Source organism: Toxotes jaculatrix, chromosome 1, assembly GCF_017976425.1.
Source record: "Toxotes jaculatrix isolate fToxJac2 chromosome 1, fToxJac2.pri, whole genome shotgun sequence".
NCBI lineage: Eukaryota > Metazoa > Chordata > Actinopteri > Toxotidae > Toxotes > Toxotes jaculatrix.
The window spans coordinates 21,806,113-21,823,858 of record NC_054394.1 but is presented as its reverse complement, the minus strand read 5'-3'; the positions used below and the strand labels follow the sequence as shown (position 1 = coordinate 21,823,858).

The following is a 17,746-nucleotide window of genomic DNA, read 5'->3' as shown; positions in this document are numbered from 1 at the left end:
TAAGCAAAAGCACTTTTTGGCAATACAGACGAACATGTTTTTGCATAAACCCATTATCACAGCAGCGTTTGAACAAAACAAATAATTTTTTTATCCTATTAACTATCAGACCAGATGGTGAACAAAGCAGAGATAGTAATACATTTTGGAAGCTCTACACCTACATTTCAGTTTTTGTATGCTAACAATGCACAATGCTTTGTGTGCAGTAATTGTTCTCTGTGTATGCAATCACTTGTGATGCCTTTCAGTGCAAAAATAACCATGACACAAATCATTGTTACCCTTAAGCAGTTAACACATATGCTATATAAACTTATGGAAGCCCTGAGAGGCAAGTGAGAAAAACAATTTTCTACACACAAGGTATGTATATATTGTGTGTAACCAAGTTCTGTAATATTAACATTAAATTAAATTAAAATCAATTTCTAGTCAAAAGAAAGATGTGACAGTATCGTTACATAATTTACAAACACACAATATTATGTGTGTTACAATGCATGGAAAAATTGCCTGGAAGAAAATGTGAATGCTTTTAGTCTTCAGCCTCTTGTGGCTGAAATGAGTATTACAATACCAAATTGATGAAAAAGACGCAACAGAGAAAATTTCTTGATTATAAACACAGGAGAGAAAATACTTTAGATCAGACTTGGAAAATGGATCACCAGAATGTTTTTTTTAGTCATTTACCTCTCAGAGCTCCTGTATCAACATAGTCTAAGAACATTTTCAAAAAAAAAAAATCTAGCTCATTTAGTACAACAAAATACTTTACCTTCTCATAGTATTTAACTTCATAGTCCACTATGTCTGAAGGAGGCTGTTCCACTTCTGACCAGGAGAGGGCGATGCTGTTTTGAGAGGCCCAGTCTTTTCTGACTACACCCACTAGAGCAGGACCTACAGATACAGTCAAAGAGGGCAGGGATAAGAGTCAAGTGGGATAACAAACCTGTGAGGAGTAGGCTGTTTGGAATAAGGTTCAACAACGACAACAAAATTTCTGATGTCTTTTGACACCACGGATATTTATAGATAAGTTGATGCACTGGTAACCCTAATACCCAAAGGGGAAGGAGGACCAAGAAACAACCATTTCACTGTCCCGCTCGAGTATATGTGGCCTGAGACAAACATTTCTGTTAACCAAACCACTAGACCCACAGCAACTGTTTCATCATGTTTGTCATTATTGCTGAATTCGAGGGAATATTTTACACAAGGTTGCTGAGGAGACACAAAATCACCTAGCAGAAATTCAAATATTTACCATCAATTATTCATAAAGCCTGTGCTTGAGCAGATTTGGCAAACTAATAGATCCCGTCCCTCTGTTGTTGTGTGTGCTGTTTGGGAAATCATTGTTGGAATACAAATTCAGGACCAGATTGATGCCTTTAACTGTGTTTGTGCTCAGATTAGCAGATAACCTACTACACACAGAAGGCCCCAGACTGGATGGGGGCACTTCAGAAAGGTGTCACTGTATTAGGTCGGACACATTAGGCAGATGCAACTTTCACATCTTGTCAAGAAGCCAGGATTTCCTAGCAGCAGCGCGGCCCAGACTCGGGGCTTCACAGTACAGCAGCTCAACCATTTCAACTTGTATTAAAACAAAAAAAGAGCAGACAGAAAAATGGTGCACACAGGAAGCAAAAGCTTGATGCTGACTCCTGCAAAAATGCACACCCGAGGTGACAATTATGTAAATTTAAGGTATGTCCAACTTTCACATTACCATGCAAAACTTCAGACTCTTGGCTTGAGTCTGTTTGAACATGTATTTCTTTAAGCACCTAAAACTCACGTCCTAAATCAAAAATCACATCACAAATCATGTCCTATCTGTTGTATTTAGACACAAAACCTTGGCCCTGGTCACATGGATCTTACAAGATTATCAAAGGAAACAAAAGACGTGTGTCAAAAATCATTAAAATATCAAAACACATCCTTAAACATACGACATCACACATGGACAGGATCTAAGTCATTGGACTGCAGTCTATTACACAACTTACAGATCCAGATCACGCATCTGCTGTCACGTTATTCCAGTTAACATGTGCCCTTTCTATCCTGGTAGCAGGTGGTGCCTGAGATTCACAGAGTGCCTAGAGATGCTGTGGGAATCTCAGACCTCTCGGTCTGGCTGCCTGCTGCAGTTATTAATGGCAAACAGCACACAAACAGCACCAACAAAAACAGAAAAAAAAAATACAGCATGTATTGACAGAACACAACAGTGCAAAAGTGCAAGGGTAAGACAAGGACAAACTCCATTGAGTTTCTTTGCAAATGTCATCTGAGCCATACCTGAATTACTGTAAGTTTTAGTGTAATAATGAGTACTGCAGTGTTGGCTGCACTCATCAATACAAAGCGCTCAATGTTAAAGACCAGTTTCTTTAAACAAATCTTTCAGCAAGTTCTTACAGGTGAAAAATATGACAGGTAGCTGAAAGAATTTCAGATTTTGCTGTGGATATGTTATGGTCTCAATCTGATTAATGTGTAGCCTTTCTGCCAATGCAAGAATTACACTGTAACTCTAAACAAAAGTAAATTAGAGGTACGCAGTAGGGCTGCAGCCAACAATTACTGTCACTATCAATAAATCTGGTGATTATTTTCCTCAAAAATCAATTTGTTTTTGGTCTAGAAAATTACCAATCACAGTTTCCCAAGGCTCAAGTTGACTTCTTCAAATTACTAATCTTATAAGCAACAGTCCAAAGATATTCAACTTACTTTTTCTCTATAAAACAAAGAAGCTAGAACTCCATGACATTTGGCTTTTTGAATGTACAAGTGACTTAAACAATTATTATATTCTCAGAATAATTCCTGATTAATTTGCTGTTGACTAATCAATTAAAATACATGTCAGCTGTAGTGCACAGTACTAACAGGTAGCAAAACATCAGGTATCCACTGTACAAACAGTATATCCAAGCAAAAACACACACACACAATTACAGGCAAACATCAACAAAATCTGAAGGAGCAAACGTATCATGTGTAAGACCAGCAGAGACACAGTCAGCAGTCTAAATCAGGTCCAGCTGTATGAAATCCTTAAAATCATGCATGAATACCCTCCAAAATGTAAATGAATAAGAGAATTTGTGTGCTTGTAATTTGACTGAATCTGCTGAAACATATCCAAACAACAATAGCACCCCTAAATGTCATGTTCAAATAAGCTATTATGATATTTTTCAGTCGGCATGAGTGCAGCCAGGCAGATAAATATGCATCACCCACTTAGAGGATAAGAATGTTTGCGAGAACCACATTTCTGGAGGGGATTTCTGTCTGCGCCATACAGTATAATGTTATGCATCTATCACCATGCATATGTGAGTGTCGCTGTGCCTCCATCTTCGTGAGAAGCAACTGGAGTTTTAGACTTTCTGTGTATTTTCTGTGAAACTCCCTAAAAAACTCTTATGCAAGAAGCTACTTTAGCCTGAGGATAAATCAGTCCGTTAGTTTGATACCTTGTGCTGTGGATGAGTGGCTCAAAGAGAACAATTATGGTCATTACAGTTTAATCACAATTCACACAGCTAAAGATAATTGACAATCCATAAGCTCCAGTTGGTTTATTGGCAACATGTAAGAGTAGGTTAACCCTCAACTGCAGTATGTGTGCTCAAACAGATACAGAAAGGACAGAGGGGAGGAAGAGTGGGAGAGCGAGAAAGAGTGAACAGGGAGAGCTGTACAGAAATCCCACGAGGTTGCATCTCCCCAGCATCTGAGCATATAAATAGAAGACGGCCTTATTCCCAGAGCAAGGTAGATGAAAACAGAGGAGAATCCACTGGAGGAAAGGGGAAAAGAGCAAAGTAAAAGAGAGAAAATCTCCCGAATCAGGACACCACAAAACACTGGGAAATGTTCACGAGTGCATTTAGCCTGTGAGAACTTTGCATTTGACTTTTGTTGTTACTGTTTTATAAAAGAAAAGACATAATCATGAATGATGAAGATCCCGGAGCAAAAGCCAATTTTTAGAAAACATAAAAAAAAAAATAAATAAATAAAGAGAAATAGGAACAGGAAGCTTTTGGAATGAGATGGACTCAAACGCCATGAGAAAATTGTCTACATACAGTAGTCCTTTCCCATGGGACCTGTTTACTCAAATGTCAACTGACAGTAGCAGTGGTCCTGAGAAAGACAATGTCACTGCAGACTTTCAAAAACCCCACATGTATACTGCATGGCACATTTACATTGACAGTAAACAAACATTTCCACAATGGATAAATAACTTGATTATTGTGCTTTAAAAGTGATTATTATTCAAGTAGGGACGTCATAAAAACAAATATGAGTGAAACTGCTTGCTCCTGACTGACCTAACCCCCAACTCTCATGTCTCAAGTACATTGTGCACTTGCATGAGGTGAAAGAACTTGCCAGTTGTCTGAGTTGGTAACCAAAACATTAAAAACAAGCCAACCACTTTTCTGCCACTGTGGATCTCATCTTATGCTCAGAAAACAAATCAGTGGTATATCTGCAAAAAAGCTGCAACTGGAAGTCTAAAGTTTTGCTTTGCACTGATATTGTCAGCATAAGACCATGGTCTTGAGCTTGTGGAAGAAGAAGATGCCAGTGAAAATAAGTAAAAACAGCACTAAATGAGTGAAATGACAATTTCTATACCAGTAGTGAGATTTGGAAGGTAGGGGGTTATGTCATGGGGTGAGCTCAATGTACGTTTGTAGCTGAAACAAAACTACGTACTATATGAATGTCATGTGACCTAAAAACTGACTTTTTTGCACCATTTTGCAAACATTTGTTAGTGACAACTATTACCAACAATGAGCCAGAGAACAATACAAAAACACCACCGAAAATAGTAAGCAATTGTTAATTCCTATTCATTATTAATAATTAATACATGTTTCTCTAATTTGAAAACTAGCATAATAAGCATAAGTAAAATCTGTAGTTTTGGATTAGTAAAGCAGTAGATTCTGGAAGGAACTGAAAGACAATGAGAACACTGGAGGGATTTAACCATTTAAACCAGCAGCTATTTAAATTCAATTATTCCTGCAAAGCTTAAATGCATCATTAAACCTCACATTTTATGACTGATTTTATTCAGTTAGACATGTAATTCAATTCTTTTCTCATCTGTACCACCTACAAAAACACATGCAAACTTTATAAGTCTAATCTTTTGCCCAAACTTTCAAAGGCTCAACAGACAACATTTTCAGCCTCTGCTAGGATACAATATTTCCAGATTACTTTTAACACAAAGTGAGTCTTTGTGATTGCTCCTGATTTAGGAGCATATTTTTTCCTCTGTGAAGCAAGCACCTTACACAAATTTGCACTGATTTCTCTGTGCCTCTTCACAGAATACTGCAGTGAACTTTGTGGGAGGAATCTTCATTGGGAAATGCTCTGCTGAGCAGCAACTACAGTGTATTTTGAGAGGAGTGCAGTTCGCTGTTCATAAACACAGAGATCATCCGGCTCACTCTGCTTAGCATTGCCACCTTGAGAGGTGGTAGGACAACAGCTGACCTTCATGAGCTTCAAAAAGCAGAAAACCTGCATCCTGTTTTACAAACTGAACTCGTGTGCGGAGAAGTGTGCGTACAAGCAGGCTGAATGATAATTCTAGTATACTGTATTAACAAAGGCAATGAACACTCCATTCTGTTCAAAGACAAAGTGATTATGCATCTTTCTTAACTCTGCATTGTAACTTATCAAAGTTAGACATGCACACAGGCAACAAGGAAGAGAAATTATTAGTAATTCTGATTAATAGGTTTAGCATAATTAAAAGCATAATGAGGCATTAATATGCAATTTACAAACAGATAGCATGCCAACAGAAAATAAATCTTCCCCCTCCTTCTCACAAAAAAAACTGTTAATTGCTAATTCTGCTTTTGATTGGCTATTATTCCATCACTGACATAATATCACAGTCAATTACATGAATCACCTCGCAGCATCTGCGTTAATTGGCAATGAGCCTGTCCATCCCAAGTCCATCCAAACAGAAGTGTAGACAAGCACAGATTTACAACAAGCATTTCTTTCAACTTAATGAATATTCCTCCTCATTTGAATTTATAGTAACTTTTGAATTGCTTGAAGAATGTTTTGCATTTAACAGCCATATAGTCCTTAAGAGTCTGAACAGATTTTCTTTTCATTAAGAGGTTTCCTGGGAAATTTCCCTCTATGTGCTTAAATATCTATATTTATATCTATCACATGAATGATATTGGGAACTACCTCTGAACTCATGCAAACATTTCAGTATAACGAATTGCACATAATGAGCCCGCATACAAACAATATGAATGTTGTACAGTGTGCAAACTTACAGAACAGTACCTTCCTTTTTATTTTGCCCTCTTCTCACATAAAATGTGCAAGACAGTTACATAACTGCAAAAAAAAAGGGATCAGGATCAATCTATCCTCTATCAAAGCACAACATCAAAGTACTGTTGTACTCATTCTAATGGAAACAGGTGTATACACACACACACACACACATATATAGAACAACTCTAAAATGATAATCAAAGAAAGGTATTATCTCAAGGAAGCAGTGTGTGTGGGAGAACGACATGGGAGAGCAAGAAGGAGAGCTGGGAAATGACTAACAGACCATATGCAAGGCTGTAGGTGGTACACGGGTGAAGCAAATGTGTGTTTAAATGTCAAATGTGTATGAATTTGTTTGCCTGCTTGTTTGCTTGCATGCCCGGCTGTGTGTGAATACAGTATGTCTACTGAGGAAAGGCAGTTTGACATGTTAATCCACTCTAAACATCCTAATGGAAACATCCCCACAGGCTGCTTCTCCTGCTCTACAGGGATTATTTTGCATTCCAACTTCCTCCCGTCAGTCTAGCTGTGTTTGCCAGAGAGATGGGTATGAAGTGACACATATACACCTGACATCTGGTTTCCATGGAATGATGACAGCCTATCAGCATAACATTTAATTTCTGAAAAGAATACTTTAATGCAATATTTCACTGTCTGCTAGGGGGGAATCAGGTACAATAAATGACAGCTAAAGTTATTATCTTTCTTGAATGAGAAGGAGCACGATTCAAGATCATTATGACAGTGTTACGATAATTGAGACCATGTTATACTCACTTACCAACCATGCACACTGTTGCCAGAAAAACTGAGTCAAGCATAGACACAACTAAATTAAATCCTTGCAGAGAGCCAATAAGTGCAGAAAGGTTGCGAGGTAATGATGACAAATTAATAAGAAAATGGTAATATTTATGAATTACTTTAATGTCTGTCATTCATAAACACAGTGGGAGCATTTGCACAGTCTAAATACTTGACAGCAAATGTGAAATGCCATTTTTATCCCCACTAAGTCTTGGTTGATGCTGTCACATCATCATCACATAAACTGTCAACTCCACCAATAGTGCCGTTTCACTCTCATCTAGGATCTGCTGGATTCTACCTTTGTACTATACACATGGACACAGTTTTTCAAAATCTCACAGCTAAACAGACTAATCTCACCGATTTCGAGTCGTTCTTATAATGGGTCGGCTGATTACTTTGTCCACCACTTTATTCCAGACTTGGTCAGAAACAGAGACTTCAGAATTCAGAGCAGATGTCTTTTAGAGACTTTGTTCCTGCCATCTATTGTACAAGTAATCGGACAAATAGTCCATCTGTAAGCCCACAGATTGGCTTTCAGCCAGCATCGTGTATATCTTGCTGTCTCTAAAATTGGAAAAGCGGAAAATATGCTAAACAGTTGTGTGTATCTTGTTTGCACTTCCTTAATCTTTTAATCTCCACATCTTTCATCCAGATTTTTTTTTATCATGCGCTAGAATACAAATGGTACTGTGGCAATCTTAGTGCTAATACAACTATGGCATCTTATTATTGAAAAAAAAAGATGATTTAGCACAGATATACCCACAATTCCCTATTTTTATATCTGAGCCACTGATGACTGATGAGCATCAGCCTTGTTCTCATCAGAATTTCATCTCACTCCTGGCTTGCTGCGCATGCTGAAAAGGAAGAAAATGTGCACATACATCCCAGCATAATTTATTAATCCACTCTCTTTCCTTCCTTCATCTCAACCTTCCCCATCAATTATTCCATCAATATTCTTGCCCTGAAAGTATAAGGTTCAGGTTTCAGTCCCTGAACTTTAGATCTCTTATTTTTCCTAATTTAAGCCCAAAACAATCCTGCCTTAAGGACTGCTAGCTGTGGTTGACCTCAGGACAGCTAGGCTCTGCTAATTAGGACTGGATTCAGGTCACCGTGCCTCGGTCTGCCATTCAAGGGTCAGAAATGTGCTCCACCTTCTGGCATATTAAGCTGGATGGTGAGACTGAGGTCCTGTTGAGACCTGGCATTAACATGCATCTTGGGTGATCCAACCACAAGTGGACAGCTCTAAGTACAGGGGTGAATGCACACAAGATGCACTGAGGATGCGTTTGAGATCCGATCACATTTAGAGGTGGTCTGGGCTGCGTATGGTCACATTCTTTAAGTGTGAACGAAATGTTCTGAAGGACCACCTATTCAAATGATGTCCTCTGCGTTAGTGGATGTACATACTCAATACAAGTATCTTTGATGTCTGAAAATTTAGAAAACCCCACAGAGTTATATTACAAATGTTTCAAACATCTTGGGCGATTTGGTTGCCTGGAACACGCCAAGGAATAGACCCAGTCTGTATTGTGTTCATCTCTCCTTCTTCTTTTTCTTCTTTTTTTCTTCTTCTTTTAACTTTCCAGCAGACTAGGCGTGGGAAGTGCATTGTTCACCTCCTGCCATTTAAAACACCAATGATTTTGGTCTTTGAAAATGGAAATGATATATGTGTTTATTTGCATATAGAGAACGTGAGAGATGTGAGATCTGAACACAAATGATCACTCAAGAAGCATGTGGATACACATTCTAATGCTAGGTGTGAACTGACGTGCTTTAGAGCTGTCTACGTGTGATCGGATAACCCAAGATGCATGTTAACGCCAGATCTGAACAGGCCCAGAGACTTTGAAAAAAGACAGAGGGTACTCAAGGAGAGAGAAAGACAAATCAAGCGGCAGAATAAATAAATCAGTGTAGCAGTATTAGTGCAATATAACTATCTTCTGCTATCTATCTGCTCCAAGGTGCTATGCACACACAGAATCCCTGATCTATGAATCATCTATTATGTAACAACAGTATATGCATATGCCAAACATGAGCATGTAAATTTAATCCTTATTAATATTTCAGAACTAAATATGGCTAGTTAAATGTAAACCCTCAACAATCTGTCCAGCAAAAGGAGAAAAAATGGAATTAAAAAAAACTGCAGATGTCCTATCAGCTGAATTCTGCCAGTTTCAGGAACAAATACAGTCAAGAGTGTCCTATAGCCACTATGCATCAAGGTTATGGAATTTAACTCCAAGTATTGAGATACAGTTTTAGTTATCAAATATAGTGGACACATTACCAGTAATCACTATGAGCCTTTGACCAAAACTGGTCCCTCACATCTAGAGCATGATACTCCAACCAAGGCCCCAAAAGTTACATGAGGGATGCAGGGAACAGAAACTACAAGAGACGCAGACTATTTATCCAGATGATTTTCCATCACAGTTTGATATTTTTGGCAAACACCTTATCAATACTCATGCAAGTTAGGTAGTTAGTTAATACAGGTATTTTTGGGCAACGGCATGAACTTCTGAGCAAGTAAAACTCCTGGTAGTTTTCTCTAACCTGCTAGTTTGCAAGTTTCTAAACTTTTTTTTTTTTATCAGTTTGGCTTGGCTCCCTGCCATCCCAGAGGCAGAATGGTCCACTGGGAAAATTCCCTCCATTCCAGATGGCCATTTTGCCCATGTCAGCAAGATTAAAATGATTAATGTGTTGCAATATTTTGTAGCTTACCATGTACTATTTCAGCAAAATGTCCTGAAATTGATTTATGAAATTATGAAATTCATGGCTACAAATATTGAAAAAAAAAAAAAAAAGTTAATGAGTTACTGAAATGTCAGAAAATCATGTAAATAAGACTATGGAGCCCAATGTGAAGTCTGAATGAATTTTTTTTTTTTTTTTTGTCCGACCAAATAAAATCACCAAATCCTCACATTTATGAATCTGGAACCAGCAAATGTTTGGTATTTTTATAACTTATAAATGGTGAAAAATCAATTGTCTAAATTTTGTTGCAATTCATTTTGTCAACAAATTAATCAAATTATTACTTAATTGTGATCCATGTCATGAAGTCCTGTCAATATAAATCAGTCCTACTATTCTGTGGGAGGAACATCTGCTTGCCATCACTGGCACAATTGAATTTCACAGCAAAACAAACAGAATTGGAAAGTTGCACTGAAGTGAACAAGAACTCAGCAACTCACCAGCTTGGTGCGTATTGACGGTGACATTTGCCAGTGAGCGTACAGCCATACCCAGCCCAGTTACGCCATTCACAGCCTCTACATGGAAAGTGTAGTTGGCGTGCATTGCAAAATCTAGTATTGCCACAGAGGTGCCAGTCAGACCGAGTGCCCGTGGGATGAACCGCAGGTCTGGCTCACATGGCTCACACTGAGTCACGCCACTTTCACTGTCACTTCCATCACAGCGCTGGCACAGGATGTTGTAAGTGACGTCCTTCCTGCCTCCTGTATCGCTGGGAGGCATCCACTGCAGGAAGAGAGCGGTGTCATTGATCAGTGATACCAGGTTTCTGGGAGCTGACGGAGGCCCTGAAAAGAAATAAAAAGCCTTTAGAGAGAGAAAGAGATAACACATCGATGACCTACTGGTCACTTAGAAAGGTAGATTTTCTTTTTAAAACAAACGTCTTTCTAATATACTTGTACAAATATAGCTGGACATATAAAGAGGGATTTGATTATTGTCTGACTGAATAATGTACAAGACACATGATCTATGAATGCTAGTGCCATCTCAGACAATGCAGACCTCACAGTAGATCTATTAACAGTGTGTAGAGTTTATCAAAAATGATAAAATGAGTATCAATAACATCAGGTTTTTAAATGGAAAAGAGAACCTCAGATCACACCACTCATCTGACCTTTAAGATGAAGCAACAGTGGGCATATGATCACCAAAATCTGACAATTAACGGCCGTTTAGCAGCAAATGAGCATAATTTGAATCTGCAGCATGCATGCTCAGTTTGTAGGTACAGTGGGTGTGTGGGTGGTTGGCTTTCAGCACATCCTGCTATATTTCATTCCAGCAGCTTGTGTCAGTTTTTTGGATACTGAACTGTCTCAACTGTTTTTTTTTCTTCCAATTCTCAAAACTGTACAAAGTAATCAGAACTGAAGTTGTGAGTGTGTCTTTGAATATTTGTGAGTAGGCGTGTGGGTGGTAAGCTTTCAGTGTGCCCTAAGTGTTCCATTCCAGCATGCTACTTGTCAGTTTCATGGACACAACTGCATGTTAGAATTTTTCATGTCCATGGATGGGCAAAACCATATCTCAAAAAACATCATCAACAGATGTTTTTTGAGATACAGCTCACTCATACTGCTAAAATTTAAATAAATAAAGACTATTTTGCTTACTAGTACAAGCCATGGTGGAGGGGTCTTTGATAGCCCTGTAGAAGCCTTTATCGCAGTGACAGATAGTGGCAGCCTGGTCATGGCTGGAGCTGTGTGAAGGACACTTGGAGCATTTTGTGTTCCCAGCATATGCCTTGAAGAATCCAGGCTTACAAGCTGGAGACAGAGAGAGGAATGAGGAAGAGGGCAGTTACACAAGGTTAATGTTCCACCGCACACAACTGCATTTCCATCAGCACACATACATTTAATTCAAAGCTCCAGCTGCTTCTCTCCTCACCTGTGGTCTGACCTTATTTCCCGCGGTACTATGGATCACTGTCACCTCCTTATTAGCTCACTAAGCCACATGCTTATGGTTCTGCCCATTGTCCACTCTAACAAATGGCACACACCTGTAATGCACCTCTTCTGAACAGAGAACGGCAAACTCACACATACACAAATATGTTGTTAAATAAACACATTCATAGCTCTTAGACCAACTAAAGCTTGGTACTAAAGTTCACAGGTATGTGCTAGTAGACTGACAGCACCACATTTTTTCACTGTGGGCTGGAAAGGCGACTTCAGCTTTGATTTGAGATATTTAATATTAAATAGGCTGGTTGTTTCTGTTATGGTTGCATATTACCATATAATATTAACAACAGGGTTGGAAATGTTAGCTCCAGTTCCTAATCATTGGGTTAACTGGTACAGTCACCAATCACATTAGCTAACAGAAGAAATAACCAGTGTTGTGCAAGTTCACATTAAACAAGAACTAGTTCAAATTCATAGTTCACATTTTTAAATTTTGAACAAAGTTCATTGACTCCAAAATGAACAGTTAGCGTTTATTTTTCCCGTTTTTTTAATGAGCAGCTTCGAGCTACTCTTGTTCAAGATATTCTCTGACTGACCTGTCCAGCCCTTAATTATTTGCTTCCTCTCACTTCCTAAACTAAATGAACTGTACTGTACACTACTATAGCATCACAGAAAGAGATTACTCAATAACTCCTTCAAATGTTTGTGTGGATCAGTTGCGTCTGCGGTGCCGGAGGCGGCTTCCCTTTCAGCTGCACCAGCCATGCTGTATGCCGTAAATCGCACGTCGAGTGACAGCTGTCGTAAAACTTTATTTTTTTTGTCCGAACGGGGTTAACGTCGTTATTTCCCTCCAGACGGAGCGAAACTCACGTCTACGCTTCACGTCTTGTTCAGTTCATAGTTCACAAAAATATGAACGCGTTCATGCACAACACTGGAAATAACATCAGTCTACTTTATTGTCAAATGTTACTTTTTCTGTTACTCTTGTTCCACAAAAGGTGCCCTCTAAAATCCCCAATCACAGTCCAGTCTTCTTTTTCAGCATAAAACAGAAAACTAAAACTTTGTAGATTAACAAGCACCGCGGACAAACACAACAAGCTAACTGACCATCCGCGGCTAACGTACACCTTGTGACGGTACGCGACTCTGCAGAAGTCTAGTTTCCACCGCAGCCGCCTGCTACGCACTATCTTCGGACTCTGAACAAGCTAAACTCGGGTGACTACCGGATATACCACAGACATAAAAAATATTTATGCTACCGGAAGGTGGCCTGCTCCTCTTCTACCGGAGCCTTTGCACGCTGTTTGGACCCGAAAGAGTCTTTCCGCTGAATGCTCACATCTCGCGATAAGCTACTTCACCAAGCCACTCCCCAAACTGTAGGGAAACATTAAGTGAACACTGCGAAAACTGTCGCGAAAAAAGATCGATAGCATTATCCTCCTATTGTCCATGGAGAAATAACGTCATTCACATTACTGCTTATTCCGAAGCTAGCCAGTGTTCAAAGTAATTCAGCACACATCAGCACATGTTGAAATTTGCTGGTGGTGGTGATGAAAGGTAAGGGGATGATCAAACGTGATTATCCCGTGGGAACCATAAAATGTCTCTACAAAATGAAACTAAATACATCCATCCCATAGTTAAGAAATCAAAACATTTGACAATTTTAAATAGCAGAGATGATAGTTTAAAACTGTGTACAACAGAAAAAAAATAATTTAATTGGACGTATAGGTATTCAGTCTCTATGCAACCGGATTGAGAATTCGACAATCTCGACACGGTTGTCCCTTAACACCAGTCCTGTTTGTAATTTTAATGGACAGGATTTCAAGGCGCAGCCTGTGGGAGGGGAATGTCTGGTTTGGGAGCCTCAGAACTGCTGCTCTACTATTTGCAGACGATGAGGTTCTGTTGGCTCCATCAGACCTTGACCTTCAGGATGCACTGGGACAAAGTGTGAAGCAGCCAGGATGAGAGACAGCACCTCGAGTCTGAGGTGGAATGGAAAATGGTGGATTGCTCCCTTTGGGTGGATGTTGTACCAGACTGTTGTGTTGAGGAAGTTATTTGAGCTGGAAGGCGAAGCTTTTGATTTACCAGTTGATCTGTGTTCTGACCCTCACCAATGGTCATAAGCTTTGGGTAGTGCCCGAATCCCCTAAGAGGAGCTGGAAAACTTTGCTGGGGAGAGGGATGACTGGGCTACCTTGCTTAAGCTGCTACCACCGCAACCTGACCGCAAATAAGCAGAAAATGCATGGATGGACATGGTACAACCTTAAACAAACAGAATCTTTGGTGAAATAAAACATCACTAATACAGCTTCAATGAAATACTGGACCAAGAAAATCTAGAATATAAGGTGAAATTGTCTTACAGCGCAGAAAAAAATATACATGTTTAAGACTTTAAAGCTTTTCAGGAGTTCAGAAGGTAACCTTAGGTGAAGATAGATACTATACAAGTTATTAAGCTATGGAAAAGACTCTGGATCCTATTTGTTTTAATCAGCAGGTTTAAGAGAGTCCCCACCTTTACATTCCCTTTAATACAGAATGAGAAAAGTTTGTATTGTTTGTCAGGCATGTAAAAAGAAAGCTATTAACATACAAATAATGCATTATGAAAATGCAATTAGACCCTGCTTTCAGTCTAAAACCTCCATCTACTTACATGGTCCATTCTGCTGACCTAAGTATTCTTCAGTTTTCCAGCCTTACCCCGGTTCACTTTCGTACCTCATTACTTCCTCCAGTTCTCTCCCATTTTACCTTCCTACTCCTTTTTTTCCCATCAATTCAGCCAACTCTCCTTATCGCACCAGTTTTTCTCTAACTGTTCTGCACTGCCACAATTTTCACCTTTTCTTGATTTTTTCATCTTTCTTCCAATATTTTTCCTTTTCTCATCTCTCCACCTGCTTCCCTTTCCTTTGCTCCTTATCAGAAGATGGAAGAACCATTGCAGATTGTCTCCTTCTCCCCAGATCTTTCTCAGCAGAAAAAAATAAAGCATTAATAGTGCTGTTATTTAATATTCTGGGAATCTTTGAATAATTGTATTACAGAGTGATTGTATGAAAATATATGTTTGTGGGTGGGATAATAATTTCAAAATAAGCAAATAACTATGCCAGCTATAAGACTGACAATGCAGTGATGAAGCAAAAAGGTAACACACTGGGGAATTCAATCAAGACTTCATGGCAGACAGAAGGATTTCATGATTACAGCACCTTCATGTTTTTTCCCATGAACAGTTGAGTTGTTTCAACTGATAGTAACAGTTCATTGCATAGAGGCTTGTAGAAGGACCAAATGTCACACCAGCATGGAAAATTATTTTGAGAAAAGACTAACTGGACTGTTTTAAAATACACCCCCTTGGTTTCCTCCAACAGATATTGATCTAGGTGAACTTTGACCTTAAAAATTGTTTTTTTCACCCATGATAAATCCAACACAAGCAAGTTGTGGAGTGTGAGGAGGTATTTACCGTTCATAACCTGAATATATCTTGTTCTTTGATAAAAAGTCAAAGGTACAACCTGTGTACATAAAAATGCAAAGTGAGAAGTTACCAACGAATCCCAGTATACATTTCAGCAAATCCTCACATTTGAGAAGCTGAAACCAGCAAAGCATTTTTGCTTGAGTAAACCAATTCAGTGATTACTGGATTATCACAATCATTGCCAATTACTTTACTGTCGAATAACTAATCAGTTAACTGAGTAATTGTCAGCATTATGTTTAGATAGCTATATTTCCTTGAAATGCAGAGGTTAAACATGACTAGTGGTTTTTATTGAAAAGGAGAATGACAACTTTGAATGAGAGATGACATGCAAGGTAGAGCAAAAATATGCAAGACGGAAATACATAAGGAGATACAAGGAAAAAATAATCTGCATAAACAGGTGTACATAATTGAGTATAAAGATATGTAAAAGGGATGGGACGAAAGATTAACAGACAGAATGCATCGCCAAAATCACGTTGCTGGTCAGCTCCTAATGAGAAGAGTAATTTGTCACCCAGCCTCCAATTTTTGAGGCACCTTATTCACTTGGATATTACTTTCCTCCTATGCTGAGCTCCTGCCAAAGGCAACAAACACACTGATTCATTTGAATTTCCAGCTGCTCCCTGCTCCCTGTTATGAGCTGGGAAGATCACCACCAAAAAGCAATTACAATACTCATGCCACTATTTCCATCAAAAATTCTGAACATTCACACACACATGCACAGATAGACACATAATGAGATCCAATTTGTTCACTATCAGTTGCTGGGCTTTTTGTCACGAAAGACATTCTTATTCATGAAAGGAGCAATATTGGCACAAAATACATATTCCCACATAGAGCAGACTCCCCTCTGCACACAAAGCAAACAACAATAATGCAGACACAATATGTTTCACCAGTTAATAGCCTTAGAGCTGAAACTAATGATTATTTTTTCATTATCAATTATTCTATTTTTTCGGTGGTTAATCATTCGGTCTATACAATGTGAGAAAATAGTGGAAATATCTGTTATAAATTTTCCTCAGCCCAATGAGATGTGATTAGATGTGCTTTTTTATTCTTCCAACTGTCCAGCAGTTGGCAGATGTTCAATAAACTACCATATATATGATAAAGAAAATCCATACATTCTTATATTTTAGAAGCAGGAAGAAGAAAGCAGCACTGCATGTTTGGCATTTTTGCTCGGTGAATGACTACAATGATTAATCAAAATAATTTATTTTCAAGTGATCACATAACTACAATTTTTGTAGCTTTAAAAAGTTGTCAGTAGTTTTGATAATATAGTATGGAGCCAAAGTATCTGTGTGACTCTTATTCACATTTAGCAGTGATTGTTAGATAAGAAGTCACAGTCTAATTCCTGACAGAAACATTGAAAGTAAACTCTCATTACTTTTTTGCCACTTGGAGGCAGCACAACAAGCATTGTTACATAATCAACTCATAAACTTAACCTGGCAAATGGGTTAGCAAACAGTTGCCAATTTAAACATCGATTAGATACAGAGCTTCAATAGCATTCACTTGAGACTGTGTTTCTGTACACCTGACAAATTGACTACGTGAAATATTTGGCTCTTAAGCTGCTAAATGCTCCAGTATGTTCAGCAACTAGGTGCCAGTTTGTCTGTGTCGTTTCCGCAGGTAGTGGGTTTTTAGAGCACTTTGCTGAAAATAGCTGCCTGCTGAAAACATTGCTGATAAGAGCAGTAAGTGAATCAAAACAAAACAATGAGCTAAAAGATGTTGTAAAGCTCTGTAGAGCTGAGGGGAACTGTGGAGTTGGGTGATAATTCTCTATGGGTTCACCACTACAAGCAACCCATTTAGAATTACACATGGTAATTAGATTCATAAAAATACTGATCAGAGCAGCTTAAAAAAGACACTTTTCAAAGAACTTTGCAGTACTTAAACTTTGGCCTCAGGTTAAGAGTCTCACTTAAGAAGGCTTAAGATTGATTTCAATAGATAAGCTACAGGGGTTTGGTCAAAGGGAGCACATCACCTGCACATTTTTGGGAATGTAATGACATGATAACTAAGAGATTCTGAGTTGTTTGGGTGCGCAGAGTTGGAAATTTTTCTCTTGGCTTTACGTTGTCAGAAACAGATGGAGCCAGAGACTATGTTTACCCTGGTCTCTCAGCTTTGATATGCAGATGGGAAGTTCACAGAGAATGAGTGATGCTCTAGTCTGGCTGAGCTGTGTTAAAAGCCA

The 17,746-nt window shown here is 38.7% G+C and overlaps 1 protein-coding gene across 2 annotated transcripts in view; it reads right to left on the bottom strand.

The window, feature by feature from the left end:
* The window catches only part of epha6 (eph receptor A6), a 48,561-nt gene that overhangs the window by 9,555 nt on the left and 21,260 nt on the right, over positions 1-17,746 (bottom strand). The window contains exons 7-9 of one of the 2 annotated variants that reach the window (XM_041057109.1): positions 11,652-11,807; positions 10,467-10,817; positions 782-906 (exon numbers count right to left, since the gene is read on the bottom strand). In XM_041057109.1, the coding sequence (XP_040913043.1) occupies positions 782-906; positions 10,467-10,817; positions 11,652-11,807 (632 nt within the window). Of the gene's footprint in view, positions 1-781; positions 913-10,457; positions 10,818-11,651; positions 11,808-17,746 lie in introns of both variants that reach the window. The other variant, XM_041057196.1, reaches the window with a different exon arrangement.